The sequence below is a fragment of the Pararge aegeria genome, chromosome 9 (genome assembly GCF_905163445.1).
Source record: "Pararge aegeria chromosome 9, ilParAegt1.1, whole genome shotgun sequence".
Classification (NCBI taxonomy): domain Eukaryota; kingdom Metazoa; phylum Arthropoda; class Insecta; order Lepidoptera; family Nymphalidae; genus Pararge; species Pararge aegeria.
In genome coordinates this window covers 13,090,733-13,105,227 of record NC_053188.1, presented here as the reverse complement: position 1 = coordinate 13,105,227, position 14,495 = coordinate 13,090,733, and the positions used below count along the sequence as shown (strand labels likewise).

Sequence of the window (14,495 nt, the reverse complement as noted above, 5' to 3'; positions counted from 1 at the left end):
TCGCCAAATTTTATTAATATTGTTGATGTGGTTAAAAATGAATAAAATGAAAATTAAATTTGTTAAAATATTGGTCAGTTTGTAATACGCGATTTCACCTGTTATGGCGGGTCGTTAGATTTTTTTTTTTTTACAGAAAATGAATACCTATCTCACTTCAGAATAGCACAGAAATACGTTTTTCATTTTCATCATATATCATTAAATAAATACAATATTTGAGCGATTCTCTGTAATTATGCCTATTATAGTGGATCATACTCCATTGTTTCCTTTGCTAAACTAAATATATCTGTTGTTGTAGGAATTAGGAAGTTGTTCCGACGCTGGTTCAGACGAGGGATCGGACGGGGACTCGCTGCACTCGTTCCACTACAGCCCGAAAGCTGTGGATATTCCATCAGCCGAGCGGCTAGCGAAGCGCCTGTACCACCTCGACGGCTTCAAAAAGTCTGACGTATCACGACATTTGAGTAAAAAGTGAGTGAATATAAATTAAAAGTGGGCACGCTTAGATTAGCCAAGAGATATTTGAACATTAGGGTAAAATGGATGTTATTCAAATAGTATTAAAGCTTAAATTAGCCTACAAATCTTCAGTTAGCATTTGTAAAATAAAAATAAGAATTACAGGATCCGATACTCTACGGACAACGAGGATATTTTACTTTGATATCGAAACAGCGCCATATAGTGATAGTATTGTAACACGATGGCGCTCCCTCGATACCATATAAATCTAAGTTAACTTTCACGCGATCGAATAAGTAATCGTAGGTAGAAAATCTCGCACTTGGCACTCAGACCTTATTGCTATATATAAGATGTGTCGGATATTTCCCAGCAACGAATTTTCCCGCGCCGTGGCCGAAGAGTACGTGAAACACTTCGAGTTCAGCGGCACGACTTTAGACGAAGCACTAAGAACGTTCCTCGCGCGATTCGCGTTAAACGGAGAAACACAGGAGCGGGAACGCGTTCTCGTGCATTTCTCGCGACGGTATTTGGAGTGTAATCCCGGCGCTTTCAACTCACAAGGTTGGTTTAGATTTAAAACTCATATATGTTTTACTTTTATACATTATAAGCAATGATCAGAATACGCACAGTATATTTACCTCAACGTCGAAGAACAGACAAAGAAAGCGAAATTTACAAAAAAAAGAAGTCTCCACGACTTCTTTTTTTTGTAAATTTCGCTACATCGCAAGTCCAAAATCATAGCCCGTCTTAGTCACACCAAACACGCCAAAGTGCCCGTGTCAGTTAACTATTTCAAAAAAAAGTCGTTGAAAATTGTTACACTATAGTGATAACCAATTATTGAATAAAAAATTAAAAAGTACATATATGTTTATCGCGAGCCGTTGCTCGCGTTCTTCGACCGCATTTATTACCTTTTTTTACAATCCCGCTCGATATCCTGGTATTAAAAGTAGAATTATAAAATTATAAATGCTGAAGTGTTTTGTTTGTTTGTCTTTCCTTCACGCCTTTACTAAGCTACCACTCCCCTTGGTTTTTGGCATAGCGTTAGTTGAAAGGACGGGAAGTAACATAGGCTACCTTAAAGAAAATTCACAGTTCTCATGGTATTTAAAAAAAATAATAATAAACGCGGGCAACAGCTATTTTATAATATTAGTTAGGGTTCAGTCTTATACATAACGTCACTATAATTTTTCAGATGCCGTACACACGTTAACATGCGCAATAATGCTGCTGAATACGGACCTGCACGGATGTGGCAGTGGCACCTTCCGACGCATGTCGTGCGCGGAGTTCATAGAGAACCTCGCCGAACTCAACGATGGCGAGAACTTCCCGAGGGACACGCTCAAACACCTCTACCACGCGATACGAAACCAGCCGCTACAGTGGGCATTGTAAGAAACCTGCAGATTTATTTTCGTCTTTCGTTGTAACATGGCTGTAGCAGGTAATATATAATAATAATAAAATAATAGATATATTACAACATCGCAATCTAGCCCCAAAGTAAGCATAGCCTGTGTTATGGGTAATAAGATAACTAATTAATATTTATGAAAAAAAAAAACTTATAATTCACTAATAACCACAATTCCACGTAAGTAAGTAAGTAAGTACGATTAACTTTTAGGTGTTTTTATTCCAAATCTATTTTGTAATTAATTGTATCTGATTAGTTTTCTTTATCATATTTCATGGCTCTCCCCATCGCCCGCTTAATGACTGAATTTTGCTTATCGAGCGATTACGTTTGTTTCCCGTGGATCGACCCATTAACAGCATTTACGACCATGTTACAGAGACAACATAAAATAACAAAAACCTAAAAATCTATTTTTGCGTTCATTCATATTTTGGTTTCCTAGGGACGCGGAAGCCACGCCCGCTAATGGTGGCGACAACAAAAACGCCGCACCCGTTGGCAGTAATCCGTTCCTGGACCTCCCCGACCAGAGCCGCGCCGTGGAGTACAAGAAGGGCTACGTTATGCGGAAGTGCTGCTTCGACGCCAATGGGAAAAAGAGTAAGGAATATTTCCCATAGCCCAATCTTTCCAATAGAAAGTGCAGACGTGGCCTAAGATGAGACGCGCTTTCGAAGATGCCTCTTTATCCTATATGCCTACAGTGCCACCTGTAACTATGCCCTTCAGACCGGAGCACAGCATTGCAACAATGCTGCTTAGCGGCAGAAATGAACATGGCGATAGTACTGCCCCGGACAAGCTCTGTCACAAAAAGCTTTACTAAATAGGTACTACTATTTAAAGATAAAAAACAGAGAAATCCTTCTCCAACATAAGTAACTTGAGGTATTAACTTTTTGAAGTGCACTCCAATTTTGAAATGGAAACAAAATACCAAGTAGCAGGTTCGTAGGCGTCTTATGAGATTTTACCTACGTAGGAGGGAATCTTTGAAATTGAAGACAAATATTACATCCAAGAAACACGGTTCGAAATAGTCTTAAGGGCATTATACCCGTCAGCTTTTCACTGTGCTGACTTATCGTCCCATTGTCCTAGTAGGTACTCGAGACTACAGTAGCTACAAGTTCTAGTTCAGAGTATTCTCCGCATTGCCCTTGGTTTGATAGATAAAATCATAAAGTGCAAAATGTCGTCAAGCTCTTTTAAGTTACAAAGCCGTGCATGGAATACAAAGGCCAATTTTCTAAAACTATAAGAAACGTGTTTCGACAGACAGTAGATTAAAATTAAAAAATAGTACTTTCTCTTTGAAGCTACTGGTATTTGTTAAATTTGGTTGTTTCTGTGCGTTTTCTTTTCCTCTTTAAATTGTAATATAAATTATTAATTGCTCTTCTAGCTCCATTCGGTCGACGCGGCTGGAAGATGTTCTATTGCACGTTACGGGATCTAGTCTTATATCTGCACAAAGACGAACACGGTTTCCGGCGAAGTCAAATGTCAGATAACCTGCACAATGCAATCAGGTAGATATCGAACATTATTTAATTTGCACTTTTATTTTTACTTCACTTAATTTTTCCTTAATTTTTAAAATTTGCAGGATACATCACGCTCTAGCAACGAAAGCCACAGATTACACAAAAAAGCAACATGTGTTTAGATTGCAAACTGCCGACCAGGCGGAATATCTTTTTCAGACTAGGTGAGTTTCTTTTTTTAATCTATCTCATTTTTTCTGTAATTAAGTATTTAAATTCGTCGCTTTGCTGCATGTGTCCAGAAACTACCTGCGCCTCGCATTATTTCGTCTGTCTGTGTGACCTGTTAAGGTCATTCTACCAAAATTTAGCATTCCATTGTAAGGTAGCAACTCCCTTACTATATACTTGTACTAGCCGTTTCCAGCCCGCTTCGCTGGGCGAATTGAAAAAGGAAATAAATTACATTTTATGTTTCATTTTTATTTATTTTTTTCATATTTTTATTATTCTCATTTTTTTTTATTTTTGTATGAACATAAATAGGCCCCGCGGATAGAACTGTAAGCATCGATATTGTTTAGACTTACTCAAATTCCAAATTCCATCGATTTAGCCTGTATTTTTCATCCAGGTGATTTTTCTCATTTGCACATTGAAAGTTACAATATTCATTGTAACTTTCAATGTGCAATCATTATAACATTTCCGTGCCTTTCTTCCAAAAATTAATAATAATTGACATGAAGAAAAAAATTTGAAATGAGCATTGAAAGTTTAAGTTAAAGTCATTGCAAGTCTCATATGTGAAGTTGAAATCTGTCTAGGTTCAAGTGCGACGAATTTTCTGTTAACTAAAATTTTCTCATAATTTTTTATAGAAAATTAATTGTGCATGTTTTTTATGAATTCTATTGGAATAAGTAACTAAATTTCTTTTCCACATCTCATGTGCTTGGAAAATGCATTCATTTTAATCTGTTACATTTCCGCGATCCCGCAATAAAAGAATTCGTCGGTTATGTAGTCTGCAAAAGTAAAATGAATGTAAAATTCTTAGTCCGTTGATTGGATAGCTACATGTAAAGTTAAGTTTTTGAAACCTCTCAATGACTTTTTCTCCGCTGCCAAAAAGACGATTGTTGTAAGGAAATACTAAGAAGATCCCCACCAAATTTGGAGTCTGTAGAAGTTACAGGTTAGAAATAAAAATTTTAGATTTTAACACCCACCCCCGCAATTCCTGTCGGAAGTAGACTTTATTGAAATCCATTTTGAGATGTTCTTTATGTGAATAATAAAAGATTCCTACCATATTTAGAATTTTTAGAAGCTATATTTCGAAATTGAAATTTTTTATTGTTAACACCCACCCCCGCGAACCTTATTGGAGGTGATTCATTGTAAAATCCGCTCGAAGATCATTTTTATATTACATATAGAACACTCTCACTAAATTTGGAGTCTATAGGAGCTATCGCTTGGAAATTGAAAATTTTCATTGTTAACGCCCCCGCAATCTTCTTTGGGGTGGGATATCGTAAAATTTGTTCATAAATCATTTTTACATCACTTAAAGAAAATTCCTACAAAATTTGGAGCTTGTAGGAGCTTTAGCTGGAAAATTAAAAATATTAATTGTTAATACCCACCCCCGCAACCCCCTGTGGGGTGAGCTATCGTAAAATTCGTTCATAGCCTATTTCTACACCTCTCACAGAAGATTCCTACCAAATTTAAAGTCTATAGGAGCTATAGTTTAAAAACGGGAATTATTCATTGTTAACGCCCCCGCAATCCCCTTTGGGGAATGAATTTCTTAAAATCTATTCATAGCTGACCTCTACATAGCAAAAGTAATATTCATACCAAGTTTCACGTTTCTAAGTCTTATGGTTCCCGAGATTTCGTGGTGAGTGACTATATAGATGGGAATTCTTCGATTATCATCGAAATTTTTAACTTTTTATCGGGCTTTTTTAAAATTTTCTTACATACAAAACTTTCTCCTGACAATTCTGAAGATAAAAAAAAGCCCAATTGGTCCAGCCGTTCTCCACTACCGTGAGTAGATTCTTAGCTGAATGTAAAAAACCATAATCCGTTTAATACACTCTGTTGAAATCCATGAAAACAAAAGAATCAAGAGAAAATGCTTATCTTTTGTTTTTATTAGCGGGATAAATGTTTATAAAAGTAAAACAGCAATAAAAAAATGAAGGAATGTTGGAATTCAAAAAATAGATAGCCATAAACCATCTAGGAAAAATTTCGCATCGAATGGTGGTAGTTTCATGTCGATACGATCAGTGGTTTAGGCGTGATTGAGCCTCAAACGAAGACCATTTTCATTATATATATATAGATGATAAAACGTGCAATGAGTATATTTTGAGTCAACTTCATATGTATATTACCTGTGGTATTACACTCTGTGGCGTACCTAGGGTTTTGAATTTGAGCAAGCCCAGGTACCTAAAGGACAAATTTAACTCGTCATGATCTCTAAGTCACCATTCTTGTTGTGCTAAATGTCAAACAATATCAACAAATCTTTGAAAAATACTACGATTAAGGTCAGCACGCGAATTATGATATAAAAGTTTCTATGCAATGTTTGCCAAAATAAAAAAGTAATCATAGAAATCCCAAGTGTTTCTTTGAGTTCTCTTCTCTTTAACTCTTATGATGCCTGGTAATTTATGTCGTAACCAGCCGTGTTCCAACCATTCTTTTCATTAGAAAAAAAATATGCAAAGCCAACAAACAATTTTTAAATTAAAAAAAAATTACCTGTTGTTTGCTAATTATTTTTTGATTTCGCCACAGAAACAATTTGCACACAATTTGAGCTGATATTTAACAATATTTACTATAATTTGTAATGAAACAAACCAATAAAATTCACTATTCAACTCAAAAAAACAATAATAAACTCCTAACTAGTTACTAATCAATAATAATGAATATGTCAAGTGTCAACTAGTTGTAACGCAAATAACACGCGTGAAGTTGTTTCAATTAAGTCGCTGGTCATCTTAACTAACTTCAACTCGCAATCTGGCATTTGATCTCCATACTAAATTATTAAATAATCTAGATTGTCTCTGCTAAATACATTGAAATTTCTATGAGAGGGAGCAGTAAAATAAAAGCCCCATATAAGCAAATGAGTGTGAGAGAGACAAAGCGGAACCTCCGATCGCGTACGATGACACGCGAAGAACGCGATAGTGATAGTTCAGCGCGGCGCCGCGCCTTTCGGCTGGTTGCTACCACAGAGTCTACCTGCCAGAGTAACGTAGTGCTTGCAGAAAAAATAGACAAAGAGTATATACATTATACATTGTATTGATATCCTCATTGTTATCAAGTTTTAATTATTTTGTTAATTTCATTTCGGAATAGTCGAGAAAAATTTAAAAGAGATATTTATTGTAACGCAAGCCCGGCTTTTCGGCTTGTATGGTAGTACCGCCATTAATTACACTCTTTGAGCGTACCAGCACTTTAAAGTCCGAGCTGACCTACCGCTGCTGGCGCAATGGCGGGGAATTCCCGCACTCCTCCGCACGGCATTCATTCGTTGCCTTGCCGTGAAGCTGAGTTGACTCGCTAAATATTCATTACACAAGAACAAACATACATGTTATTATGTTATACTAATTCGATATGCCTTGTGGTGACGGCATAATATAAGAATAAAATTGTCACCAACACTCTCTTTTTCCCACTGGTTTCGTACGAGGCGACTAAGGGAATATGATGGACTACAGGCAGCTACTGTATACGCGATCACCAACCAGGCGCAGATGCCAGTGATTATGGGCAAATCCCACTGGAAGAAAGAGGCCTTTAAATTCAAAATTCAAATTTCATTTATTTTAAATAGGCCTAGTTTATAAGCACTATTAAAACGTCAAGTCAGCCTGTTTGTAGTTACTCTACCACCGGTTCGGTAGGCAGATTTCACTGAGAAGAGCCGGCAAACTCAGTAGATTGCTCTTCTCCAACATATTTTTATCTTTAGAACTTTTCTGTTTTATGAGAGATGAGAACGGAGTGGCGTGCTTTAAAGCAGCCTTGTCGTTAAGGAATTCACAAATCGTGTAGTAACCACGATTGGTTAAATGATTTAGATTTTTTCATTCAATACACAATTGTAACATGCATTGTAGCGATCTACTGAGTTCTAAATCAAAAAAGTAACGAAAAAGTGTCAGTTCGTTTGTAACAAACGTTTGACGCCCTCTAGTCGGTCTAATTCTCGATGGTCTTCGCCATTAATTAGTATATCATTATTTTTTTTAGTGACTCAAAGGAACTATGCTCGTGGGTGGAGACGATCAACTTCGTGTGCGCTGCGTACTCGGCGCCGCCGCTGGCCGGCGCGGTGGGATCGCAGCGCAAGTTCCAACGACCGCTGCTGCCGTGCACGCACACCAAACTATCTATGGTAGGAGGCTTATTGTGTTCAAAACACATCTTAATATATTTTTAAATGTGTGTGCAGTAAAGTTTTACAAATAAACTAATATTTTATCTTATATGATTAAAAAATACTATCTATGGTTCAAGAACTTCTCATCTTGTTTCTCTATGGTTCTCTACGGCATCTCATCATGGCTCTCCAATGTTAGTAGAATTACTATTTTAAAACTATCAATACAGATTATCTGCTTGTGCTCTGGAACATCACGATCTTTATTTATTTATTTTATGCCAAAAAAGTGACATAAACAAGAAAAGATGTGAACAAGGAAACACTAAGAGATCATTAAGAGGCAGTCGGTCGTAATGTAATTCTGGACCAAAAAAATCTCTTGAATCTTTTAGAGATTTCGATACTTAATTTTAGGATTTCGGGTATTGTGAAACTTAAAATATACCTTTTCAATATTATTAAAGTACTCGGAAGACTGAACTTCATTCCGCTTAAAGAACGTCATATATTGAAAGAAATCTATAGAGAAAATGCTGATACAGAATTAGAAATTTTCGATAGTTTGTCTGTTTCTTTGGGGATACCGGGAGAAACGCATTTCTTTCGGTGTTCTTTGGGCGAAATTAATTGTTTCTGCAGTTTCTTGGTACAGAACGCTTCGCTTTCAAGTCCAACTCGCACTTAGTCGCTTTATTTTGTTTGTATGTTCAGAGAGAGCAACTTGCGGACCACGAAGAGCGAGCGGCCCGGTTGGAGGAGGAGCTGGCCGCGTTGAGGCATGCGCGCGAACATCCGCACTCGCAGCGCGATAAGGACCACTACCTCGTGCACGAAGTATGTACACATAATATATACACATATACATAGTGACTTATTCGTCCTACAAAAGCCAAAGTCTGAAAAAAAATTATGGAAATTAATAACTTTATTCTTTGATGTATCAGAAGCATCCTATATCGAGAGTGAGAGCACGGCGACGGTATCAATTCAATCGATTACGGTCGTTCCATGGTGCAGAAAAAATATTCGAATAGAATTTTATCAGCTACTTCAAAAAAAAAAGTGTTTTTACTTTTTATTACCAATCTACACCAATAATAAACTTCAACTGTTTTTAATATTGCTCAGATTTACTGTAATTGGAATATACATAAAACGGGCTGTGGATGTTCGATGATAAAAAAACTCACTGTGTACACTTTCGCATTTATTCTATTTTATTTGTTACCTCTGCAATTTGTACATAATGGGGCAGTTTCAAAATTTTGTTATCTATTCAACCATCTTAGCGATTGTGACGCAATTTGACACTGATAACTTGCATCCTTTGCACCGTTCCAGCGGAGTTATTGAAAAGAAAAAATTGAAACATATAGACAGGATTTTTGGCTGTGGCATATTTGTAAGGCATTTTTAAGACAGAGCTAGAGTATGATATTGGACGGAAATCGCCTTCTGAGACTTTGCAACGAATTCAATTGTGCTATCTTGCAACGAGCGACAGAAGAGATTCAATAGCGATACAATCGCATAGAATTTATTGGGTGTAGTACACGATTGTATCGATGCCTCTATCGCATCGCTGTAAAGTTCGTCCTCAGCGAGTTCCCCTAGACTAAATTAAAAGAAGCGTACCCAGCTTTAATTCAGCTGTAGTATGCACAATCTCGAGTGGACTGAAGTAAGTCGCGAGTGGCTGATAAAGGTGGAATGTATGTGTTGTCTCAGGTGACATTTGTACATAGTACACGTCTCGCAGAGCCAATTTCAGACCAGCTTTTTTAATTGAGCAAGCTGTAACGCGAGAGCCACACATGTCGTTCTCATTTCATATTTGACGGCCGATTGGCGCAGTTTGCAGCGACCCTGCTTTCCGAGCGAAAGGCCGTGGGTTCGATTCCCACTACTGGAAAATGTTTGTGTGATGAGCATGAATGTTTCTCAGTGTCTGGGTGTTTATATGTATATTCTAAGTATTTATGTATATTTTTCATAAAAATATTCATCAGTTATCTTAGTACCCATAACACTAGCTACGCTTACTTTGGGGCTAGATGGAGCTGTGTGTATTGTTGTAGTATATTTATTTATTATTTCAGTGACAAGTCCATTAACGTCGGTGCTCGCATTTCTAGGTGATGACGTGATTCAAACCATTAGATTCCGTACAAGTCTGTATTATAGCCGAGTACGCTGCCCTTCTTGATGTGTAGGTTTCCGTTTTTCTATATTAATTCCTTAAATACTTTCACAGATAAAGAGGTATCGCACATATGCGTACGTAATGCGCATGCGCGGCGGTGGCTCAGGGGCGGACGACAACGCGCCCGCACTGCCAGAACGCGCGGCAGCGCACGCCCACGCGCAAAACCCACCACCCTGACGCGCCATGGCGCTATTCGCCGCCTGCGTGCTCTGATGCTCCCAGTGCCGCGCGACCCTGCATAACTCGCCCGCTCCACTGAAGTAAAGCGTTCCCCAAACAGTACGTGGAGGTGGTCGGATTTGATACTGGCTGTAATATCAGTACACTTCCGAAACGTGCGGGCGCGTGACTATTTGATAATAAGATGTGGCTCCCGTATTTTCATTTCGCCCAAAGATAACTGAATCGAGGCTTTGTGTTTTGCCGTCCACTGAGAATAATGATAACTGCCATTATATTACTTTTAGACGTCACTTTTGGGATTTTTGGGTGCTAATCCTCTGGGTCATTGTTTTTCGTAATATTTACGCAGTTATTTACGAAGTTATGATATAATATAATAGTATTCAAAGATTTAATACATGCCTGTTGTTAAGAGGTTTTTTTTTATTTTTCCTGAAAAGTTTCAGCAGTAATCATTTTATTATCTGGGTACGGCGAAATGTACACTGGAACGTTTCATCGTGATGTTAGTTAGGGTAAAATCAAAATAAGCCCCTGACCTGCCCTCCTAAGAAAGCCATTGCGCTGGAGTGAACTACGTACCACCCGTACGTAGTACCCGTGCATGCAAACCGTACCGCCCTCGCGTCTGTTTGGGGAACGCTTAACATTACAACAGTGACATAGTGCAGATAGTATACAGTAATACCACATCTATTAGTTATGTCGGCAATGCCAGTCTGAGCAAATTATGGTCTGATACAAAACTGCCAATCTTTCAAAAGTTAGCACCACGAGTTGAATCTAAATTATCGGCAAGCCACAGTGATAAAACCAAAACTGCTTTAGTTGTTAGCCTACAAAGTTGAGAGACATTACCCTTCCGTCTGCCGCGAAAAGCAGGAGAATCTGTACTCGCCAAACAGATCTTGCGCGGTGTACTGCCTACTAATAAGTTATTCTTAGCAATTTTTCATTTTAAAGTCAACATCTCCTGAGGATGGTCCGGTGTCGAAACGAATCGTGTGTAGAGAATACACTACGGAAGATCTGGTGGAGTGCAGTTTAAAGATTGAAAAAATTATAAATCGCACCGGACCGATTCTCCTACTTTTTAAATTAAACTTAATGTTCATTATATATCATGGAATTCAGCATAGTAACGCCTACTCCTATAAAATTATTTCGTGCTGGCTGAATAGCATCACTGTAACCAATAAATGTGGTAGTACTATATACGAGTGACGTGCGTTTTAAAATAGTGTCGCGCAAATATAAACAGCAACTCGCCCCAAATTCTCAACATGAGACAAAGTGAACAAGACAGAAATATATGTGTGTGAATTCTCAGTGCTCACATATAAATCACTCTCGCCAAATTCTTAAGAAGAAAGTGTATTTGATGTGCAATCCTATTTAACTATTATCTGTGCTTGCAAAAAAAAGTACTTCTTTTTGCTAAATTCCTGAAGTTTGGTACCAATCAACTGATACATGTGCACTTGATTCAAAAGTTGCAGTGATGAAATCAATGCTAAACAAATTTAATTCTTAAACTAAAGAACTGTAAACCTTGTTCCACAGCCAAAAGAATAGTCTGATGCAGGTATAGTTCTTTCTTCTTTAAACGTAAACAATTAACTTTTCAATACTTTGAATGTACAAAGTATGACTTAAAAATATGAAAAAAAATGATGTTCAAACATATTTACATATATATTAATATTTTATATTTTTTACTAAAAAGTATTCAAAAGGAAGTTTACATTTTAAGATATGTAAGAAATGGACTATAATCAGTTTATCTAGATGAGGTATTATAAATAATACAATCCTATGCAGAGATAAAACCCTGATTGGTTTATTATGCAAGCTGTATTTTGCCAGTATCTAAATTGAATGGCAATCATATTGCATAACTATAAAAGTGAGACCAAAGTGGCAGTCAAAAACCCACCTTATAGTTTGCTTAATTAAATGTTTGTTTTTATTATTTTATAAACTAATAACTTAACCTGGCCACACATCGCTGCAGTTCAGTCTGATACAAAAACAATATGGAAAGAATCACTCTTTTATAGAAATGCAACATTGTGTAAAATTTTCAAGTCTAATAATTAATATTTAATTGGTGTATCTAATTTACACTGCTGATCACTTTAATAATAGTTAGTACATTTATAGCTAAACGGGCAGCGGCCATTCTGCCAAATTCAGTAACTTCTCAGTTCACAAATGGTGATCACATGGATCTTATTATTGTCTAACTTGATAGCAAAATTTGTATATCAGATATTTTATACCGAGACAACTGAACTTTCAGTTGTCTGAAGAGGGCAGCTTATACGAAGAGGAATGTTGCCTTTGTCTTGATTATCGTCTATAGAACCGAATCTCCACTGTTAACTTAGTAACCCGCACAGTGGGAAATAAATATTTAGAAACTTTTAGACCTGAGTTCCGATTGTTTACGATTCATATATACAAAATTGTAAATAGTTTAGAAACTATATTATACTTAATTTTGTAATATTGTGATAATATAAAGGATTTGGTACATACAAGTACATTTTAGACACTATACTTGAAAAATATACAAAATATTATTAGCAAATAAAAATGAAACTAAATACATTAAACACAAGTTATTATTATTGAATACCCGTAAATCAAATTCTTGTTGATTCTTTGTAAAATAAGCGAAATTTGAATGTGCTCTTGTTGAATGTTGTCTTTAGATAAAGACTAAACTACCTACTTCACAACTTGTTTATTAAAAAAAAAAATTAAACACTATAATCTGACTATTTCAAATAGTGTTTTGAACCATCTGATGACTGCAGAGTAGAGCTGCTTTCATTCAAGAATAATCGTTCAATGTAATTTAAAAAATCATAAAAATATTATTTCTTATATCTAATGTATCATATTTTAGTAAAAAATTAGGGAACTAAACTGAAATGTGACATAAATAGGTAGTATGGTTTAGGAGATAAAAATATGTGTTGATCCAACCTTGGTATAAGACTGAATGAGACATCCAAACCACATTCCATTGCTGATAAATTTTGCAGTAAAAGAGTTTAGATTCACCTAAAAAAAAGCATTTGTGATAATAAGACTAAACTATTATCATCGGACTTTTAACACAATTTATTTACTCTAAACACTCACTCATATTAGCTAGTTTTATACTAAATTAAAATAAAATTTGGTATTTTCAATAAAACCTCGGCATAAACAACACCACAAATACAGAGAAATTTAGGTTTATGTAAAACCTTTCTACTAGCAGTTAATGACAAAGTTTGGCTAGAAAGAGAGTAAATATAGAAACATTTGACTATAATTAATTAGTTCCATTTTTACGCAATTACATAACACCTTTTTCACTGTAGTGTTTTAAAAAGTAAATGCAACTAAGCATAGTTATGAGTACATGTGATTCATAGAATTTCAGTAGCTACAAATAAAGCATCCACCCATCTAGTCCTGTCTTCCTTGAGTAATTTGCTTTAAAATTTCTCCAGATTTACTTATAACAAAATAGTTATGTAATAAAAAAAAAACAAAGTGTATTATTAATAAGTGAAGAATGGTAATCATACACATATTTGTGCTTAAAAGCAAGCATTATAATTATGTTAAACATAATCATTAGTATAGAACGGTTAGCCCCATTCTAGAATACCAATGCTCTAATTCTAGAATACTTATAAAATTGGAATACCAATTCATAAACAAATATGTAATAAATTCCGCGGTTCCACGCGACTTTGTCTGATTTTTTCTATGCCAACTTTTATCCGCTATCCTACTCAATTAACAACCATCGCGTCGCGTCGCGCGACCGCGCTTTTATTTCGTTTGCTCAACTATCAAATGTAGCCTATTAGAAGAATAGGTCTATCAAATGCAATAATACAATTTTCGAATCAGACTGTTAGTTTCAGAGATTACCTGCTGCTTTCACACAACAGACAAAAAACAAAATCTTCATCATTATCATTAGTATAGATGTTAATCTTAAATAATGGTAGTAATCTTTAGATATTATATTTGGATAATCATTGGTTGGAACATTGATTTTTTATAACGGAAATGCCATAGAGCTTGATAATTATTGAGTATATAAAAAACTAAATTAGCATTATTTTGCATGATTTTATAAAGTTCAGTCTTGCAATAAAGCTAAAGGTATATGCTTTAATGGTTCTCTCTATATAAATATTAGTTGAATGGCAATCTGTATGAAAATGTTTATCATTCCATGTTTAATAA

The 14,495-nt window shown here is 36.0% G+C and overlaps 1 protein-coding gene across 7 annotated transcripts in view; it reads left to right on the top strand.

The window, feature by feature from the left end:
* The window catches only part of LOC120626140 (PH and SEC7 domain-containing protein), a 62,278-nt gene extending 48,932 nt beyond the window's left edge, over positions 1–13,346 (top strand). For all 7 annotated transcript variants that reach the window (XM_039893447.1, XM_039893446.1, XM_039893444.1 and 4 more), the window contains 9 exons: positions 305–480; positions 845–1,038; positions 1,688–1,886; positions 2,358–2,515; positions 3,321–3,447; positions 3,525–3,626; positions 7,714–7,858; positions 8,558–8,680; positions 10,101–13,346. In XM_039893447.1, coding sequence (XP_039749381.1) covers positions 305–480; positions 845–1,038; positions 1,688–1,886; positions 2,358–2,515; positions 3,321–3,447; positions 3,525–3,626; positions 7,714–7,858; positions 8,558–8,680; positions 10,101–10,229 — 1,353 coding nt within the window. In that variant the 3' untranslated portion in view covers positions 10,230–13,346. The remainder of the gene's footprint in view (positions 1–304; positions 481–844; positions 1,039–1,687; positions 1,887–2,357; positions 2,516–3,320; positions 3,448–3,524; positions 3,627–7,713; positions 7,859–8,557; positions 8,681–10,100) is intronic.
* Positions 13,347–14,495: the final 1,149 nt, after the last annotated feature.